At 39.7% G+C, this 22237-nt stretch overlaps 1 protein-coding gene across 3 annotated transcripts in view; it reads right to left on the bottom strand.

Annotated features, from left to right (window-relative positions):
- Positions 1-7927: 7927 nt before the first annotated feature.
- LOC137624823 (zinc finger protein 813-like) overlaps positions 7928-22237 on the bottom strand; it is a 61347-nt gene continuing 47037 nt past the window's right edge. For all 3 annotated transcript variants that reach the window (XM_068355778.1, XM_068355785.1, XM_068355791.1), the window contains one exon: positions 7928-11358. In XM_068355778.1, the coding sequence (XP_068211879.1) occupies positions 10795-11358 (564 nt within the window). In that variant the 3' untranslated portion in view covers positions 7928-10794. The remainder of the gene's footprint in view (positions 11359-22237) is intronic.

Below are 22237 nucleotides of genomic sequence, written 5' to 3'. Positions count from 1 at the left end.
GTATCCACTGACTAGGTTAGGAACCAATTTCTAAATTATTTACAGCTCGCCCTCTTGCTACCAGAAGTCCCTGTACCAACATTGGTTGTAGCTAACTCATCAAGAATTGAGACAAAACATATATTACACATAAAAAGTTTCTCTTGGGTCTACATGCCAATCTGCTGCAAGTAATGTTTTGATATTAAGAGTCTCCAGGTATCTATCATCTGTTGGTCCTTTGGACTCAGAATCTCTATGAACTCTTGCTATTATAGACTGTGAACAGTCACTTTCCTAGAAGATAAACGGTTAACTTGCGTAACAGCTACAAGACATTTCTCAATAGTGATTTGAGGTGATTTGTTTATCACTACGTATACCAAGACAAAGTTTTGACCGCCTGACCCTTTTATATCACATGGGTACCTAGCATATTTTAAAGCCTCTCACTCTACAATAATAATGCAGTTATCCACTCCTCTATAAGTCAACATGGGTTAGAAAACAATCGTTTTGGAGACATAATAACATGAGCTTCAGCTACATTCTACAAGTGAAGTGAAGGCTCTAATTTTGAAATAAAACTGCAAAGCATATTACACTTATGGTCATTCATCAGCAGTAATTTTCACATTGAAAAAAAATACAGTAGGGCACTAAACAATACTACAAAAAGTGGTGTGTGTAATTTCCACCACACAGTATAAAATCTTACAAAAAGTAGTGTATCGACATGGTAATGCCACTGACCCGGTAGCAAGGGGATTTTTTTTTTAATAAATACCAAGCAGTTATAAGAAAGAATAAACGACAACACACCAAAATGTTAAAAGAGTAAGTCAACGTGAAGTGATTACAAAAAAATAAGGTAATGATTCTTGTTAATGGTATATAACCCAACTTATACCAAACCATACTAATTCTATTAACCCTTTCACCCCCAAAGGACGTACTGGTACGTTTCACAAAACTCATCCCTTTACCCCCATGGACGTACCGGTACGTCCTTGCAAAAAACTGCTATTTAATTTTTTTTTGCATATTTTTGATAATTTTTTTAGAAACTTCAGGCATTTTCCAAGAGTATGAGACCAACCTGACCTCTCTATGACGAAAATTAACGTTGTTAGAGCAATTTAAAAAAAATATACTGCAAAATGTGCTTGATAAAAAATAACCCCTGGGGGTTAAGGGTTGGAAAGTTCCAAATAGCCTGGGGGTAAAAGGGTTAACCATTGTCATATCCTTTCAATTTTCCTAAAACAGAAAAACTTGAATAAAATGTAAAAAGGACAAACATCCAACATCCCTTTTGTAGCGAAAAGAATGTTAATACTCTACAATGGTTTCAGTTTTATATCAACGACTGAATAAGAGAAAGAAACAGGTCATTAGAATGGCTTATGAAAATAAATTAAAGATGTAACCTTAACTAACTTATGTGAGAATGACAAGTCATAAATTTAAGATCAATTACTCATGAATGATGTACAAAGAAACTGAGATATAAAAGTAGAGCTGACTTAAGACATAGAAAGGTATTGGGATATATTGGAAATAGAAAATAAAACGTATACAATCAAATGACATTTTTTTCATTAAAGAAAACAAGTTTACGAGTTCTCGGTTCTATAGGCATCTTCAAACTGTTTATCAGCAACTACATACGTATGGGACAAAATCATACGTGCCAGCTGTGAATAAATGCAAGTGATGAACGAGTTACTTCTACAGCTGATGTCAAACCATGTTTCTTTTAAAATTAGTATAATTTCTTAAATTCTGTGGGTGAATAGAACCTTCGCGCTTTCACAATAAAAGCTGAAAAAGGGATTTTGACAAAGGAAAAATCTATTTCTGGGCGAGGGACCTGTGTCGCCCAGTGAAATGTTCCTTGTAGCACCATTCCTAAGGTATAAACACTGCTAGATATACCAGAGAAAAAGTTGCATGGAATGCCAGGAATATACCCAGCTCACCCTTACAGGGTGTCGGTATAGAAAATGGGGCGTGTTAGAACCACTCCCAGAGGTCCCTTACCAATTAGTCTTCTCCTTCCTCAATATCCTGGCATTCCAAGCAACTTTTTTTCTGGTATATCTAGCAGTATTTATACCTTAGAAATGGTGCTATAAGGAGCATTTCCCGGAGCGACACAGGTTAAGCCCAGAAAAGCAATAATTGCATCCACTGCCACGACAAAGTTTAGTAGGGTGAAGGACCTTGTATCTAGTTACAAAACTGAGATGGTTGTTCAACCTAAGAATGGGAAATAATCTTGGAAGGATAAAGAGTATTGAGGATAAATATATTGCAATTACCACGAATGATTATAAATATATAATTGAAATCATATGTTTCTTGGTACGAGAATTTTAGCTTAGTACAGTACCAAAGTCTGGCACAATATACAGTACCATTAATAAACAAAAAATGAAAATACAAAAAAATACCTAAGTGAGCATAATTAAAAATAACAAATTATTTAGTAAATAGAAAAAGTTTGTGGCTGTCAATCAAATATTTACGTAGACAAGTAAAAAATTATATTAATATATTCTGGATAATATACTACAGTATACTCTTTCACAGGTAAAAGGCAGCGGAATAGCCAGTACAATGGTAACTCGTAACAAAGAGTATCGCAACGGAAAACCTCAGTCAGCTCACACAGAAGGTGCTCTACTTACAAACTTAATTGGTTCCAAGAAACTGTAAATTGAATTTTGTTGAATTACAAAAGTCAAGAAATAATAAAGTTTCATATGAAGTAGATATTAGGTTATCAAAAAGGGATTTTGACGAAGGAAAAATCTATTTCTGGGCGAGGAACCTGCGTCGCTCCGTGAAATGCTCCTTAAAGCACCATTTCAAAGGTATAGATACTGCTCAATATACCCGAGAAAAAAGTTGCATGGAATGCCAGGAATATACCCAGCTCGCTCACCCCTAAAGGGTGTCGGTATTAAAACTGGGGCGAGTGATACCACTACCAGAGGTCCCTTTCCAATTAGACTTCTCCCTCCTCAAAATCCCCCGTTACTACGAGGTGTCGTTCACTACAGCTACTGGCCCCCCCCACCACCACCACTACCTATCCTTCTCCCATCATTCCTTGTTAGCTACCCGTGAACGTTCGGAGGTGTTTTTCGTAGCTTTTTTTTTTTTTGTGTTTTTGAAGATGTCCGGCGTTTTGGAGATCCCTGCTTACTTAATGTATTAATCATAATATTGTTTTATTACATTATTTCCTTATCTTATCTTTATTATTTCCAGTTGGATTTGTGTTTGTATCTCTGATTGTTTGTAAGTTGACGACCTTCTGTATTTATTAGCCCTTTTACCCCCAATCGACGTACTGGTACGTTTCACAAAACTCATCCCTTTACCCCCATGGACGTACTGGTACGTCCTTGCAAAAAACTGCTTTTCACATTTTTTTTGCATATTTTTTATAACTTTATGAGAAACTTCAGGTATTTTCCAAAAGAATGAGACCAACCTGACCTCTCTATGACAAAAATTAAGGCTGTTAGAGCAATTTAAAAAATATATATTGCAAAATGTGCTTGAAAAAACAAAACTCTGGGGGTTAAGGGTTGGAAAGTTCCAAATAGCTTCGGGGTAAAAGGGTTAGTACTCAATCATTTTACTTAACATTCCTATCCACTAATAATTTCTTTTTCTATTAAGTGCTCTGAATACAGTACCCGAATACAATAAATCAGATTCGTGTACTGTACACAACTATAGTCAATTCTTTTTTAGTGAGGCAGATTTGCACCGACTCGCTGGGGTGCCCTTTTAGCTCGGAAAAGTTTCCTGATCGCTGATTGGTTGGACAAGATTATTCTAACCAATCAGATAGCAGTTAACTTTTCCGAGCTAAAAGGGCACCGATGCGAGTCTGTTCAAATGCGCCTCACTAAAAAAAATTGAGTATAGTATAACACTGCGAAGCAGTTCAGTCCACAGGAAACTTAGTTGAAGCCACTGCATTATGATTAAGTCACTGAATAACATAGGATGACAAAGATCTATAAAACTAAATAAAAAGGGGGAAAATACACTGAAATAAAATCTCTAAAGCTTAAAATAGACGAGAATATAATTTATTCATTTGTGAAATATCTTCCCAGGGACAAGTTTTCTTACATTCTTTGCAAATAAGCGATCTTGTAACATCAAAATTCTGATTCGCTAACTATTAGCTACTTGTATGGAAACCACGAAGCTACATTGATCTTTGACATGCCTAAATGACTGTTCCGTCACATAGCTAATCTGTAAAGCCTACAAATCCAAAATGATTATTAAACCAATGGCCTTCAGCTTCAACATAAAAAGAAAATAGTAAGGATGGGTTAACAGCAAATAAATTACTATTAGATCAAACTCATCTTCAAACAGACAAACTAAAATTAACATCAAAAGGGAATACATTAATAAATTAGAAAATACATGGAAATAAAGCGGTAATTCTTAACTCAGTTCTACCCCGTTAAGCACTACCGTCCGCTAATCAATACGAATTGCAGTCTACATCTACCCTGTTGTAATTGAAAGGACAAAAACACAAAAGAGGAACATGCATGAGATCATACAAGGCTGCCAACCGATAAAATGGAAAGCCTCAAATGATTGATAATAAATAAACATAAATTGTATACTAAGAAATTTAAAAAACATACAAATTCCAAAAGTGGACATTGTGATACAGAACTAGCAATTACACCAGTTTCTCAAAATAATGAATAACATAACTAGACACTCAACACGGTGATCGACATAGTGATCGAAGACTTTGCAGATGACTACTGAATTATTCTTTCATATACCCTGTATGCATATTGTACAATATTTAAAAAAATTGCATGAAATCTGATAACTTCATAATCCTATTTCCTGAAACGAGAGATTTTCAACACGAATAAAAGGTTATTCCTACTTCAGCAAGGTTTTGTTGTTATTTTCACCCATCTTGGTGAAAGCTAACCTAAAGCCCTGTCCACACGATCGAGCAAGCCCGGCGGGCAAACAGTGATACCAGACCACAATAGTTAGTAAGAATGAGAGTTAACGACGTCAGAAGCGGGCGAACCACAGACAGGGATCTGGCATAATAGTGTTCATACAGTGTTGCTAGATCCCTGTCTTTAATTTTCCCGCTTCTGACGTCATCAACCTTCATTTTCAGTAACTATTGTGGCCTGGTGGGCAGGGCTTAAGCAGGCATGAGTAAATATTGCCTGTGATATGAATAATAATAGTCCTTTGTTTTATTTGAAGAGATGCTCATCACATCATCAGCAGGGCAGAAAGCCTAAAAACAATAACCCCTCATCGTGGTGACAAAAACAAAGTAACCGGCCCCATAAAGAACTTTAGCGGACCAAGCCAGGACTCGATTGGCTGTCTAGAGTATGCAAGATTAGCGCGTTAACCTTATAATAGCGTTAATAAAATACTAAAGAGGAACAGAGAAATTAATGTATATATAATACAGTAACTTAAAAGTTTCTGCAATATTCTGAAGGTCTTTGAATTACAGTTTTCATGTCTGCCAATAAATTACTGATGGTTCAAGAAATATTTTGCTAAAGGTGAAGAAAATATACATTCAATAAAAAAATTACAAGACTGACAAAATACAATATACATTCTGTATCCATCATATACAATTGTTTATCAAAGAGGATATCCCCAACAACTACTTACGAGCAAATCTAAAAAATTAAAATCAAACAGCTCTAATTTCAAGTTATAATTTTCGTAAGATCCTCCGAGCCTTATTTGCAAAGCCCATAAACTCATACAATACAATCAGATGCAAAAAGTTTGGATATGATCTTAGTACCATTGTAAAATTTCTTTAATTCACTATACTTCATCACCATAATATAATGTAAAAGGTTCTTCTGCGGTGAAGATCTATCATGTATGGCAGTGCAAAAAATTTGTTTTGACATCAATACCCTCATCGTTTATGCAAAAATAACAAGAACTTTGAATTTGAAAGGAATATAAATACTAAATTGGAAAATAAAATCCCAAAATAAAATTTTAAATTCCTAATTAGACTTGAAAAATAATGCCTGCTCAACACTTTTAAAAAGCAATGTAAGTGTTCTTCATAATAATGTTTTACTTAAAACATTTCATAACTCTGAAAGTGCAGTGCTTACAGAAAGAAAGAGAACAGACAAATAAAACGCTGTATTTCGAAATGAATTAAACTAATATACTTACAAACGCGACATTTTAAATCAATGACTAAATGAAAATGGAGACTATTGCCCTTACTCAAGCGACTTGAGAATTCTATAGGACTGAATACGATATTGGGAAACTTTTACGACCTTCATATTTAGGCGCTGCGGTAAAGCACTGCCAACGTTACATGTGATATACAGTCTAGTCCAAATAGAAAAAATATTCATCCAGATATTTACATGACTGGACTGTAGAATAACATCTGTCCCACTCCGGATTTCAATATTTCATTTGTTAATGTCGGCTAACCCCCAAAATTGGGGGAAGTGCCTTGGTATATGTGTGCATGTATGAACTCGAAAGCGAAAGAGGGATAGAATGGGTTTTAGAACAATTGCAAATCACTGCATGGAGTTGGGACGAATTACCATCAACTGAATAATGATCTAGGCCATAGGAAGAGTTAACCCTTTTACCCCCAAAGGACGTACTGTTACGTTTCACAAAACTCATCCCTTTACCCCCATGGGCGTACCGGTACGTCCTTGCAAAAAAATGCTATAAAATGTTTTTTTTCACATTTTTGATAATTTTTTGAGAAAATTCGGGCATTTTCCAAGAGAATGAGACCAACCTGATCTCTCTATGACAAAAATTAAGGCTGTTAGAGCAATTTAAAAAAAATATACTGCAAAATGTGCTGGGGAAAAAATAACCCCTTGGGGGTTAAGGGTTGGAAATTTCCAAAGAGCCGGGGGGTAAAAGAGTTAAGATACTATAAGGGTGAACTTTCCATAAAAAAGTTACATAAACAAAAGATTTTGAAATGAAAGTTTAAAATACTTTTGACAGAGCAGCATTAATTACTTCCACTTAGAAAGGGGCTGCTGCTGAATAAATAATTGTTTTTTAATTGTAATTTACTCACATTTCATTAAAGATCTCACAGCAGATATGGAAATCAAAATCCAATAGTTAGATGCACAACGTAAGATGAAAGCTTTACCTGCTACCAAAAACTAAAACATTTCGTTGAAATGTGTAATCATAGAAAAATATAATCTAATTAAAAGGTTTATAATATTAAAAGATGACCCGAAATGAGGCATGAATTCAGATACAAGATTATTAAATTAAATTCATATGAGGGATAGTTCCATGAGAATTCTTTTCTTTTTAATTAATCTCTTGTTTTTAGAAAGCAACATAGTAAGATCTCTTACTTGTATGAGGAAGCAACACCAACTATAGTAGTCTCTCATCAATTTCTCTCTATACAGAGCGTGACAGCGTTCTCTCTATTTATCGAGAATTTAGTACATCAGATACAGAACGTAATGAAAGAACATCTTGATAAAAAATGTAACAAAAAAAAATCAAATTTTTGTCCAAATAAAAAATATTTGTATAAAAATATAAGGTATATATAATTCCTACATGCTTCCTCTCCAACTATAATAAAGGCAGCTATTATAGAAAATTGAAATAATTTTTTTTTAAAAGAATTGTTTGATTGCAACCTTGAATTTCATGAGCCTTAATTATACAATACAACTTTTTGTCCTAGATATTGCATCTATCCTCTAAGCAAAAATTTATTATATCATTGAGCCTTAATAACTATACTCAATTTTTTTAATGAGGCGCATTTGTACCGAATCGCAGCGGTGCCCTTTTAGCTCAGAAAAGTTCCTGCTATCTGACTGGTTAGAATTATCTTGTTCAACCAATCAGCGATCAGGAAACTTTTCCGAGCGAAAAGGGCACCCCTGCGAGTCGGTGCAAATGTGCCTCACTAAAAAGAATTGACTATACTACTGTCTATAAAGACAGCCACATTGAGACTCTAAATCATATATAACTATTTTCTTTAATAATTAGATTTTTCATTTAAATAAATACTTTCTTGTTTTGAAATACTAGAAGCATCTTAAGTAACTGATACATTTGTAAATGTAAAATAAACATCCAGAAAAAAACTCCTTTTACCATTAATATCTTATCGACCAAAACCACAGCATTTTAAAAATGATTAACAAAAGCATTTCATTCATAAATGAATGACTCCTTACTGCCATAGTCCTACTGATCCACTCTCTTCTATATTCATATTTTTCTTAACGCAGGTGCATTTGCACTCACTAGAAGAGCTGCGCCTTCCAGCTCGGAAAAGTTTTGTACTACCCGATTGGTTAGAATTATTTTCTCCAACCAATCAGCGAGTAGGAAACTCTTCCGTGCTAGAACGGCAACCCGAGCGAGTTGGTGCAAATGCACCTCGGTAAAAAAAAATTGACTAATAGGCAAGATTAAGAACCATTGCTTAACATCACTTCTTATCAAATTGTTATAAAGTTAACAATAATTTACATCATGTTCTGCAAGTTTCAAAATAATAGTTCATGTACTGGGATTGTGAGGTTATCTGGAAAAGGTTTCATGGTAAGAGAACTTGACAAAGGAAATGGGAACATCACTTTAGGTTACTTTACATTTGTTTAGAAAAAAGGGAGGGAGGGAGGGAGGGGAAGGCTCTGACTGAAATCAATCTAAACACGATTTATTAAAAAAAACTCTTAACAGTATGTACCTTAATTTGACCAGCCAAAAAAAAACTTTTTCAAAAGGGCTGACCTATTTAAAATCCATAAATAACCATGCATTCCTCAAGAAACACCTACTTAATAATAAATTAATATCAAGCAATCACAGAAATCAATAGAATTACAGAAATATTCAGAGTTTCACAAATCCATTACCAAGTACACCGCATGGCTGACATCTTCGCTCTTTGTAGTTGCTCACAGACGAATGAATATGAAGAGAACGATCATTTGCGAGATTTAAAAAGGCTTCCCAATGATGCCGAAAGAGTACGAAAAAGAAATTTACGATACCATAGTCAGAGATATTAAATCAACAGAAGAAAGGGACTTGTTTAATTCATGTACAATGTCCAGCTATGCCAATTAACCCTTCCACCCCCAATGGACGTACCGGTACGTTCTTGCAAAACACCGTTATTTACATGGTTTTGCATATTTTTGAAAAATTTATAATTAACCCTTTCACCTCCAATGGACGTACCGGTACGTCCTTGCAAAACACTGTTATTTACATGTTTTTGCATATTTTTGAAAACTTTATGAGAAACTTCAGGCATTTTCCAAAAGAATGAGACCATCCTGACCTCTCTATGACAAAATTTAAGGCTGTTAGAGCAATTTAAAAAAAAATATATAGCAAAATGTGCTTGAAAGTTCAACATACCTTGGGGGTAAAAGGGTTAAGGCATCCACTTAATTACTGGACATCTTGAAGAACAGATAAAAAGTAAATTACCTGTAAGAGAACAACATCTCCACTCTGATGAACAAAGGAAATATAAATAATGACGATACATCCCCTGCCACCTAAAAAAGTAAACCTAGTGATTTTCTTTCCCTCTAACAATCCAAGCATTACACGTAACTCAAAATTAAGCTTAACCAGGAGTTATAGTCGGCAAAAAACAAATGATTTCATCTTAGAACAGCCATATGCAAAAAAAATATTGTCCATTGCAATCTTAACACTACAAGAACAAAAAATATATGTCCAACATACCATTTGACAACATAAGCAACACAGGTCTAGTAGAAACGGACAAAATGACTAAAAAAATCATAAGGAAGTTGGTGCATACCAAGGGTCACCTATTTAAATCTTGACACAATAAGACGGGTTTACACGTTCGAATGTTTCCTCAAACGCGGTTTGACAAAGTGTTTGAAGTGATGTTCGAACGTGTGAACAGGGTATTCGGTTGTAGAACGGTTCGAAGAAAGTCTGTTCTCGCCTGACTATTGTGGGCGGGGCTTCATTGTCCACAAACCTTATGCATTTGTGCTAACTCCACCTCTTCGAATTGTCTGACAAACAGGCTCGACAACCGGGTTCGACGGACAGTTCGACCGTGTAAAACCGCCTTTAGACTGCAAACTTTCAACGTAGATCTTCTCGTTCTTCATATCCAATGTTATCACTGTTCTTCATAAACACCATATCACAATTTATTCATTCGCATATGCAGATTAAAATCACTGTTTATCGATTAAACTACCTTCAACTGACTAGCTTGATGCCATAATTGGAATAAACTACATTTTAATTTTCATCCATAAAAATATAATTTGTTTGTAGTGGAATTTAGATTCACATTTCAACATAACAAAAACTATAATTACAGTCATAGAGTATTTAAGCAGGAAACTTTTCAAAAAAGCTCTCTCAAGCTTTCAACGTACACGTACACTGCTCGGGAAAACGTCCGTATACGTTTCCGATGTCGGAAACTTTTCAGAAATAACACGTCAACCCAGATAAAACACCCCTGACACTAGCCTTTCTTTGGCACAATATAACAAGTCAGGTACTATCATCAATGCGCAGGCCTCAATAGCTGACTAATATCGCCAGTTCGTGTTGCATAGTATCTTGTTTCGAGTTAGTCTAAAGGTTCATTTGTAAGGTTTCAGTTATAAATAAGACTCCAACAAATTATCCTGAAAAATGTGAAACCTTGGCGCTGGGTTCTCTGGTTTGGTAGCAGAAGGGCTGTTATTCATCGGTGGCATCGGCTACTGTCGGTAATATGTTTGGCGAGGTGAAGGTAGATAAATCTGTCAAGCTTCCAGAGTTACTATCGTCGTCTCCTTCTATCCCGGGAGCGACGACGTCGCTAACATTTTCCTTTTTAATCTTTCTTTCCTTGTTAAGCTTTTCAATCCCGAGGTCTACCGTCATTTTCCTGATTTTGAACGCGTTCTCCTCGGAGCTACTGCGTCGTTTGTACCTGCCTTGAAACTCGTACGGCGCCTCCGGTAACTCTGGGATCTCTTTGGTTTCAGTCAAGAGACCTTCTTTACGACGTCTCTTTTCCATGATCGCCATTCGGATTCGTTCGCGACGCTGCTTAAGGACCGGACAGGTTCTCTCCGAGTGCAGAGTGTAGGCCATGATAGAAAATACACGTTTTCCACAATGGCTACAGGAGAATGTGCAACAACAGTCTTTTGTATAATTGCATCTGTCACACACAATTTCCTCACTGACCTTCTCGTGTTCTTTCCCCGCAGAGCGTCGCTTCTTAGGCACGGTTGATGTTGGCGATGATGGAGATTCCTGTGAGAAGCCACAATGTTAATATCTAATTAAAGCTTCTATAATAAACAAGTTATTATTATTATTATTATCATTATTATTAAATGCTAAGCTACAACCCTACTTGAAAAAGCAGGATGCTATAAGCCCAGGGGCCCCAACAGAGAAAATAGCCCAGTGAGGAAAGGAAATAAGGAAAAATAAAATATCTTAAGAATAGTAACAACGTTAAAATAAATATTTCCTATATAAACTATAAAACTTTAACAAAACAGGAGGAAGAGAAATAAGATAAAGATAGAACAGTGTGCCCAAGTGTACTCTCAAGCAAGAGAACTCTAACCCAAGATAGTGGAAGACCATGGTACAGAGGCTATGGCACTACCCAAGACTAGAGAACAATGGTTTGATTTTGGGGTGTCCTTCTCCTAGAAGAGCTGCTTACCATAGCTAGAGTCTCTTCTACCCTTACCAAGAGGAAAGTAGAGGAAAGGATTGAACAGTTTTTCACCTCAACGTGATAACTATTCACAAATGCCTTAAAGCACAATTTAAAACATAACACTCCAATCTCTCAATACATCATTTAATCCAAAGCAGAATGTTCTAAATGGTCATATAAAAATATAGTCAGTCAATGCTAACATTACTGTAATATATCAGCTTTTCATAACCTTTCTTCATATCAGAAAAAGGATTAAATTTTTATGAGAAAAAGGGTTTCAGTATAAAAATATATGTTGTACAATTCATGTAAGATGACATTTTATTAAGTAAAAATCTATTATTTCCTTACTTAACTCTAAAGGCTATTAACTAAAAGTAACAACTAAAAAACTTGTGAATAAAAAGCAGTAAAAAGGGATTTTGACGAAGGAAAAATCTATTTCTGGGCGAGGAACCTGTGTCGCCCAGTGAAATGCTCCTTAAAGCACCATTTCAAAGGTATAGATACTGCTAAATATACCAGAGAAAAAAGTTGCATGGAATGCTAGGCTTATATCCAGCTCACTCACCCCTAAAGGTGTCGGTATTAAAACTGGGGCGAGTGATACCACTACCAGAGATCCCTCTGCAATTAGACTTCTCCCTCCTTAAAATCCCCCGTTACTACGAGGTGTCGTTCACTACAGCTACTGCCCCCCCCCCCCCCCCCCCCACCACCACCACTACCTAACCTTCTCCCATCATTCCTTGTTAGCACCCGTGAACATTCGGATGTGTTTTTATCGTAAAGTCCCTGTTTGTGCTGCCAAACACTCCCCCATAAACTGAGTAAGAGGTTGGCATAGGCTTAGAGTGGAAAAGCAAACAATTTCATATTTAAGTAGTCATGCCCAATGGAGTTAAACATCACCTTAGGAAAAGTAAGGAGGAGGCGGGAACTATTTCTATTCAGAGGTAAAATTGGAAACTATCACCTTAGGAAAAGTAGGGAGGAGGCGGGAACTATTTCTCTTCAGAGGTAACATTGGAAACTATCACCTTAGGAAAAGTAGGGAGGAGGCGGGAACTATTTCTATTCAGAGGTAAAATTGGAAACTATCACCTTAGGAAAAGTAGGGAGGAGGCGGGAACTATTTCTCTTCAGAGGTAACATTGGAAACTATCACCTTAGGAAAAGTAGGGAGGAGGCGGGAACTATTTCTATTCAAGAGGTAAAATTGGAATCTATCACCTTAGGAAAAGTAGGGAGGAAGCGGGACTATTTCTATTGAGAGGTAAAATTGGAAACTATCACCTTAGGAAAAGTAGGGAGGAGGTGGGAACTATTTCTCTTCAGAGGTAAAATTGGAAACTATCACCTTAGGAAAAGTAGGGAGGAGGCGGGAACTATTTCTATTCAGAGGTAAAATTGGAAACTATCACCTTAGGAAAAGTAGGGAGGAGGCGGGAACTATTTCTATTCAGAGGTAAAATTGGAAACTATCACCTTAGGAAAAGTAGGGAGGAGGCGGGAACTATTCCCATTCAGAGGTAAAATTGGAAACTATCACCTTAGGAAAAGTAGGGAGGAGGCGGGAACTATTTCTATTCAGAGGTAAAATTGGAAACTATCACCTTAGGAAAAGTAGGGAGGAGGCGGGAACTATTTCTATTCAGAGGTAAAATTGGAAACTATCACCTTAGGAAAAGTAGGGAGGAGGCGGGAACTATTCCCATTCAGAGGTAAAATTGGAAACTATCACCTTAGGAAAAGTAGGGAGGAGGCGGGAACTATTTCTATTCAGAGGTAAAATTGGAAACTATCACCTTAGGAAAAGTAGGGAGGAGGCGGGAACTATTTCTATTCAGAGGTAAAATTGGAAACTATCACCTTAGGAAAAGTAGGGAGAAAGCGGGAACTATTTCTATTCAGAGGTAAAATTGGAAACTATCACCTTAGGAAAAGTAGGGTGGAGGCGGGAACCATTTCTATTCAGAGGTAAAATTGGAAACTATCACCTTAGGAAAAGTAGGGAGGAGGCGGGAACTATTTCTATTCAGAGGTAAAATTGGAGACTATCACCTCAGGAAAAGTAGGGAGGAGGCGGGAACTATTTCTATTCAGAGGTAAAATTGGAGACTATCACCTCAGGAAAAGTAGGGAGGAGGCGGGAACTATTTCTATTCAGAGGTAAAATTGGAAACTATCACCTTAAGAAAAGTATGGAGGAGGCGGGAACTATTTCTATTCAGAGGTAAAATTGGAAACTATCACCTTAGGAAAAGTAGGGAGAAAGCGGGAACTATTTCTATTCAGAGGTAAAATTGGAAACTATCACCTTAGGAAAAGTAGGGTGGAGGCGGGAACCATTTCTATTCAGAGGTAAAATTGGAAACTATCACCTTAGGAAAAGTAGGGAGGAGGCGGGAACTATTTCTATTCAGAGGTAAAATTGGAGACTATCACCTCAGGAAAAGTAGGGAGGAGGCGGGAACTATTTCTATTCAGAGGTAAAATTGGAGACTATCACCTCAGGAAAAGTAGGGAGGAGGCGGGAACTATTTCTATTCAGAGGTAAAATTGGAAACTATCACCTTAAGAAAAGTATGGAGGAGGCGGGAACTATTTCTCTTCAGAGGTAAAATTGGAAACTATCACCTTAGGAAAAGTAGGGAGAAAGCGGGAACTATTTCTATTCAGAGGTAAAATTGGAAACTATCACCTTAGGAAAAGTAGGGTGGAGGCGGGAACCATTTCTATTCAGAGGTAAAATTGGAAACTATCACCTTAGGAAAAGTAGGGAGGAGGCGGGAACTATTTCTATTCAGAGGTAAAATTGGAGACTATCACCTCAGGAAAAGTAGGGAGGAGGCGGGAACTATTTCTATTCAGAGGTAAAATTGGAGACTATCACCTCAGGAAAAGTAGGGAGGAGGCGGGAACTATTTCTATTCAGAGGTAAAATTGGAAACTATCACCTTAAGAAAAGTATGGAGGAGGCGGGAACTATTTCTATTCAGAGGTAAATTGGAAACTATCACCTTAGGAAAAGTAGGGAGGAGGCGGGAACTAGAAAAGGGAGGAGGCGGGAACTATTTCTATTCAGAGGTAAAATTGGAAACTATCACCTTAGGAAAAGTAGGGAGGAAGCGGGAACTATTTCTCTTCAGAGGTAAAATTGGAAACTATCACCTTAAGAAAAGTATGGAGGAGGCGGGAACTATTTCTATTCAGAGGTAAAATTGGAAACTATCACCTCAGGAAAAGTAGGGAGGCGGCGGGAACTATTTCTATTCAGAGGTAAAATTGGAAACTATCACCTCAGGAAAAGTAGGGAGGCGGCGGGAACTATTTCTATTCAGAGGTAAAATTGGAAACTATCACCTCAGGAAAAGTAGGGAGGAAGCGGGAACTATTTCTCTTCAGAGGTAAAATTGGAAACTATCACCTTAAGAAAAGTATGGAGGAGGCGGGAACTATTTCTCTTCAGAGGTAAAATTGGAAACTATCACCTTAAGAAAAGTATGGAGGAGGCGGGAACTATTTCTATTCAGAGGTAAAATTGGAAACTATCACCTCAGGAAAAGTAGGGAGGCGGCGGGAACTATTTCTATTCAGAGGTAAAATTGGAAACTATCACCTTAGGAAAAGTAGAGAGGAGATGGGAACTATTTCTATTCAGAGGTAAAATTGGAAACTATCACCTTAGGAAAAGTAGGGAGGAGGTGGGAACTATTTCTATTCAGAGGTAAAATTGGAAACTATCTCCTTAGGAAAAGTAGGGAGGAATTGCAAACTATCACCTTAGGAAAAGTAGGGAGGAGGCGGGAACTATTTCTATTCAGAGGTAAAATTGGAAACTATCACCTTAGGAAAAGTAGGGAGGAGGCAGGAACTATTTCTCTTCAGAGGTAAAATTGGAAACTATAGTTTTTAGTTTAAAAGGTGAGAAAAAAAATGAAAATTCCACTTTTCCAATTTCCCAAATCTATGGAACTTTGCATGGTACAATGGAGTTGAAACCAATCAAAGGGCAATGTTTGCTATTGTGACTGGCACCAGTTAATCAATGGTACTACTATAGCTAGACAGAGACCATGGCCAGGGGAAAAGTGCTCTATCCTCTGCATCGACGCTAACTGCCGAGCCAGTGGGAAAGGCAATGCCGAATCGTCGAAATATCGCACAGCAGCTACAGTCTTCAAGAACCTTGGGCTAAATAGAACCAACCAGAATTGGTGGACTGACACTGATGAAACTTGACGGAGGCCAGGTCCTCCATGGTCTGAAACTAACTATAGTCCATTTCTTTTAGTCAGGCATATTTGCACCGACTCGCAGCGGTGCCCTTTTAGCTCGGAAAAGTTTCCTGATCGCTGATTGGTTGGACAAGATAATTCTAACCAATCAGCGATCAGGAAACTTCTCCAAGCTAAAAGGGCACTGCTGCGAGTCGGTGCAAATCTGCCTCGCTAAAAGAAATGGACTATAGACTTCTCCCCCTCACAAGAGACAAAGGTCTATTAACCCACTCTGGGGATTGTTACCTATCCCATGAAACGAGCATTCGAGTATGAAAATGGATCCAGGAACGTATGAGCGGAAGGCAGTTATGGATCAGGCTGCAAAGTCTCGTTCCACGTACTGGAAGACAGTCCATAGCACAGCTGGTTGACAGAGATAAGCAATAGTAAAGTATATCCTTTTTCTGGTGAGTAGATGTGGGTGACCAGTCACACAATGGCCTACAACTAACATCCCTCTCTTACAAGCACATAGGAGGGTGGAATTGTCAGGCAGTTTAGCTTTTCGATCTTGTGAGATTAAAGCTCTGTTGATGGACCTTGATGCTTATGGAGGTGTAGACCCAAATGGTATTTTTCCTTTGTTTTTTATAAAGACAGCAGATTTCTTAGCTCCAAAGTTATCTGTTATTTTGCGCAAGTTAGCAAGAAGAGGAGCTTTTAGCACTATTTGGAGAATTGGTAATGTTACTCCTCTATGTAAATGTGTTTGTGGTAGCTCAAGTCCCACTGATTACTGCCCAATTTCCATAACTCCCATATTATCTAAAGTTTTTGAACGTCTTCTGGCAAAACGTCTTAATAGGTTTGCAGAAGGTAATCATTTACTCCCTAGTTTGCAATTTGGTTTTCGTAAAGGCCTTGGAGCATGTGATGCCCTTCTTACAATCTCCAATGCTGTACAGAAATCCCTTGATTGTGGTCGGGAAGTTCGTATGATTGGCCTTGATTTTAGTGCTGCCTTTGACCGTGTTAATCATGAGGCCCTTGTTTTCAAACTGAAACAGTTGGGAGTGGGTGGGTCGTTTCTTAGCATTATTATTGATTTTTTAAGTAATAGATCTCAAAGAGTTGTTGTTGATGGGCACCATAGTGATTATAGGAATGTGATATCCGGTGTTCCACAGGGTAGTGTTCTTGGCCCATTACTTTTCATACTATATACACATGACATGTGGTTTGGCCTAGAAAACAAGCTTGTTGCATATGCAGATGATGCTACTCTCTTTGCATCAATTCCATCCCCTGAATGTAGATCTAGGGTTGGTGAATCCCTTAATAGAGATTTAGCTAGAATTAGTGCATGGTGCAAATTATGGGGTATGAAGTTGAATCCTAACAAAACTCAAAGTATGATTGTAAGTAGGTCAAGGACAGTGGTTCCTCAACATCCGGATCTCAGTATTGATAATGTTTCTTTAAATATGTTATTTTCATTAGTAAAATAAATTTTTGAATATACTTACCCGATAATCATGTAGCTGTCAACTCTGTTGCCCGACAGAATTCTATGGAGGGATACGCCAGCTATCACAATACTAGAAGGGGGTGTTCTTACCAGCGCCACCTGTGGCCAGGTACTCAAGTACTTCTTGTTGACACCTCCTCAATTATTCCTCGGTCCCACTGGTTCTCTATGGGGAGGAAGGGAGGGTCAATTAAATCATGATTATCGGGTAAGTATATTCAAAAATTTATTTTACTAATGAAAATAACATTTTTCAATATTAAACTTACCCGATAATCATGTAGCTGATTCACACCCAGGGGGGTGGGTGAAAACCAGTGTACAAGATTAAAGGATAGCTAAGTATCCCATATTTCATATAACAGTTATCTCAAATAACAATGAAATAATAAGTACCTGGTAAGGAAGTCGAATTGAACCGTTACTCTGTCTCTTTTTTAAGTTCGACTTCCTTACTGAGCGCAGCGTTCCTCTTGGAGGCTGAATCAACCCAAAGGTGCTAAAGTATACAGGGCTGCAACCCATACTAAAGGACCTCATCACAACCTTTAACCTCGGCGCTTCTCAAGAAAGAATTGACCACCCGCCAAATCAACAAGGATGTGGAAGGCTTCTTAGCCGACCGAACAACCCATAAAAAGTATTCAAGAGAAAGGTTAAAAAGTTATGGAATTATGGGAATGTAGTGGCTGAGCCCTCGCCTACTACTGCATTCGTTGCTACGAATGGACCCAGGGTGTAGCAGTACTCGTAAAGAGACTGGACATCTTTGAGATAGAATGATGCGAACACTGACTTGCTTCTCCAATAGGTTGCATCCATAACACTCTGCAGAGAACGGTTCTGTTTGAAGGCCACTGAAGTAGCCACAGCTCTCACTTCATGTGTCCTTACCTTCAGCAAAGCAAGGTCTTCTTCCTTCAGATGAGAATTTGCTTCTCTAATCAGAAGCCTGATGTAGTAAGAAACTGAGTTCTTAGACATTGGTAGAGAAGGCTTCTTGATAGCACACCATAAGGCTTCTGATTGTCCTCGTAATGGTTTTGACCTTCTTAAATAGTACTTAAGAGCTCTAACAGGGCAAAGTACTCTCTCTAGTTCGTTCCCCACCATGTTGGACAGGTTTGGGATCTCGAACGACTTAGGGCAAGGACGGGAAGGAAGCTCGTTTTAGCCAAAAAAAAACGAGCCGCAAGGAACATGTAGCCGTTTCAGATGTGAAACCTATGTTCCTGCTGAAGGCGTGGATCTCACTTACTCTTTTACCTGTTGCTAAGCACACGAGGAAAAGAGTTTCTAATGTGAGGTCCTTAAAAGAGGCTGATTGGAACGGTTCAAATCCTGATGACATTAGGAACCTTAGGACCACGTCTAGATTCCAGCCTGGAGTGGACAACCGACGTTCCTTTGAGGTCTCAAAAGACCTAAGGAGGTCCTGTAGATCTTTGTTGGAGGAAAGATCCAAGCCTCTGTGGCGGAAAACCGCTGCCAACATACTTCTGTAACCCTTGATCGTAGGAGCTGATAGGGATTTTACGTTCCTTAGATGTAACAGGAAGTCAGCAATCTGGGTTACAGTGGTACTGGTTGAGGAAAACTGCATTGGCCTTGCACCAGCTTCGGAAGACTTCCCATTAAGACTGATAGACTCTGAGAGTGGATGTCGTCCTTGCTCTGGCAATCGTTCTGGCTGCCTCCTTCGAAAAGCCTCTAGTTCTTGAGAGACTTTCGATAGTCTGAAGGCAGTCAGACGAAGAGCGTGGAGGTTTGGGTGTACCTTCTTTACGTGAGGTTGACGCAGAAGGTCCACTCTAGGAGGAAGAGTCCTGGGAAACGTCGACCAGCCATTGCAGTACCTCGGTGAACCCTTCTCTCGCGGGTCAGAGGGGAGCAACCAACGTCAACCGTGTCCCTTTGTGAGAGGCGAACTTCTGAAGTACCCTGTTGACAATCTTGAACGGCGGGAATGCATACAGGTTGAGATGGGACCAATCCAGCAGAAAGGCATCCACGCGAACTGCTGTTGGGTCTGGAATCGGAGAACAATACAAGAGGAGCTTCTTGGTCATCGAGGTAGCGAATAGAACTATGGTTGGCAGACCCCACAGGGCCCAAAGTCTGCTGCAAACATTCTTGTGAAGGGTCCACTCTGTGGGGAAGACCTGACCCTTACGGCTGAGGCGATCTGCCATGACATTCATATCGCCCTGAATGAGCCTCGTTACCAGCGTGAGTTTTCGATCTTTGACCAAATGAGGAGGTCCCTTGCGATCTTGAACAACTTCCTCGAATGAGTCCCTCTCTGCTTGGAGATGTAAGCCCAGGCTGTGGTGTAGTCGGAGTTCACCTCCACCACCTTGTAAGCTGGAGGGACTTGAAGTTTATCAAGGCCAGATGAACTGCCAACAACTCCTTGCAATAGATGTGAAGTGTCCTTTGCTCCTGATTCCATGTTCCCGAGCATTCCTGTCCGTCCAGTGTCGCACCCCAGCCCGTGTCCGATGCGTCCGAGAAGAGACGGTGGTCGGGGGTCTGAACAGCCAAAGGTAGACCTTCCTTGAGAAGAATGCTGTTCTTCCACCACGTTAGAGTAGACCTCATCTCTTCGGAAACAGGAACTGAGCCCGTCTCTAGCGTCATGTCCTTTATCCAGTGAGCAGCTAGATGATACTGAAGGGGGCGGAGGTGGAGTCTCCCTAACTCGATGAACAGGGCCAGCGATGAAAGTGTCCCTGTTAGACTCATCCCCTGCCTGACTAAGCATCGGTTCCTTCTCAGCATGCTCTGGATGCATTCTAGGGCTTGGAAGATCCTTGGGGCCGACGGACAAGTCCAAAAAGCTCGACTCTGAAGATCCATACCCAAGGAAACAATGGTCTGGGATGGAACGAGCTGAGACTCCTCAAAATTGACCAGGAGGCCCAGTTCCTTGGTCAGATCCATAGTCCATTTGAAAATCTCCAGACAGCGACGACTTGTGGGAGCTCTTAAAAGCCAGTCGTCTGACGGAGCCGGACACAAGATCATGATACTGCTGCACAGTCTGTAAACTGACAATCATGGGCAAGCGAGGAAGTACAGTGACAACCCGAATCTGTCTAGACTATCTGGGTCGTACAGACAACTCCTTAACGGGTTGCTGAGGTTGCCGCACTGCGTCACAACAAGTCCCTTCTGTTGGTTGTTGAACGTCTTCCCCGTGACACATTGACTCCGTAAACAAAAATCCTCTAACAAGGACTAAGCTTGGACTGCATGTCATGCAACACAGCTCAAGGTCTATGGGAGCAGGTGTGGTAACAGACGGGATTAGCGGCTGAAGTGAAACCATTACCTTCCCTGTAAGCATGTTATGCTTAAATAAAAGTCCATAAGAGGTTATGCAGCTAAAGGCTCCCTCCAAATGACAAAGTCCTCAAGGGAATATCAGAAGGAGGGAGAAAAGAACTTTCTCAACTACAGGGACCTTATCCTAGAAAAGCTAAGTTCTCTGAGTGAGGGTTCACTGGTGCAAAAGCAGCAGACTAGAAGGCAATGTTATGAAACTGCTTGACAGTCTAGTGAGTTGGCAACAACCCAAGATATGTTGAGAAGCATGCGGTAAGGTATGCAGAGCATGATGAATGCAGAGTATGCTGTATGCAGAGCATGCTGTATGTAGAGCATGTTGTATGCATAGCATGCTGAAAGCAGAGCATGCTGTATGCAGAGCATGTTGTATGCAGAGCATGCTGAATGCAGAGCATGCTGAATGCTGAGCATGTAGTAAGCAGAGCCTGCTGTAAGCAGAGCCTGCTGTAAGGAAAGCAGAGCGTGTGCATGGCGTTTAACATTTCTCAGAAATTCCATGACCAGTGCTAGAGTGCTTTATGCATGCTTGCATGGGATTTAAAAATCAACATAATGTTTACCTTACATTCATAACTCATGATTCATATTGTTGCCATGGTTAGAAAATGGAGGTAAGGTATGCTGAACAGCAGAGTCAGAACGAGCTGGAACAACAACAGTGGAAGGTGCAGAATCAGGGTGCACGGGTTGAGCTCGGTGCAGCAGCTGAGGAGACTGACTCACAGGTGGAAGAGGTTGTACCTCCACCGAGAGTTGCACCACCGGTGGAGCAGCCAGGGGAGGAGGAGGAAGAGTGGGGTAATCCTCCTGATCCCAAACCGAAGGTTGCCTTAAAGAAGGCTGAGGCTGAACAACACTGGGAACAGCGAACACAGAAAGAGGTTCAACATCGTACGCCTGGCAGATGGTGCTGCGACTGGGTGCAGCGAGTGCAGGCGGGTTGAGCACAGGCTGAAAGGGTGCAGGGGAGGTGCAACACTCTCAGCCCGACACTCACACAACAGGTCCGAAAGCTGTGCTTGCATGGACTGTAGTAGAGTCTACAACATCGTACGCCTGGCAGATGGAGCTGCGACTGGGTGCAGCGAGTGCAGGCGGGTTGAGCACAGGCTGAACGGGTGCAGGGGAGGTGCAACACTCTCAGCCCGACACTCACACAACAGGTCCGAAAGCTGTGCTTGCATGGACTGTAGTAGAGTCTACAACATCGTACGCCTGGCAGATGGTGCTGCGACTGGGTGCAGCGAGTGCAGGCGGGTGCAGCACAGGCTGAACGGGTGCAGCCGGTTGGTGCACCACCGGTGCAGGCGGGTGCAGCACAGGCTGAACGGGTGCAGGCGGTTGGTGCAC

The sequence above is a fragment of the Palaemon carinicauda genome, chromosome 2 (genome assembly GCF_036898095.1).
Source record: "Palaemon carinicauda isolate YSFRI2023 chromosome 2, ASM3689809v2, whole genome shotgun sequence".
Lineage (NCBI taxonomy): Eukaryota > Metazoa > Arthropoda > Malacostraca > Decapoda > Palaemonidae > Palaemon > Palaemon carinicauda.
The sequence above is the reverse complement of the archived record's forward strand: the minus strand, read 5'-3'. Positions and strand labels throughout refer to the sequence as shown.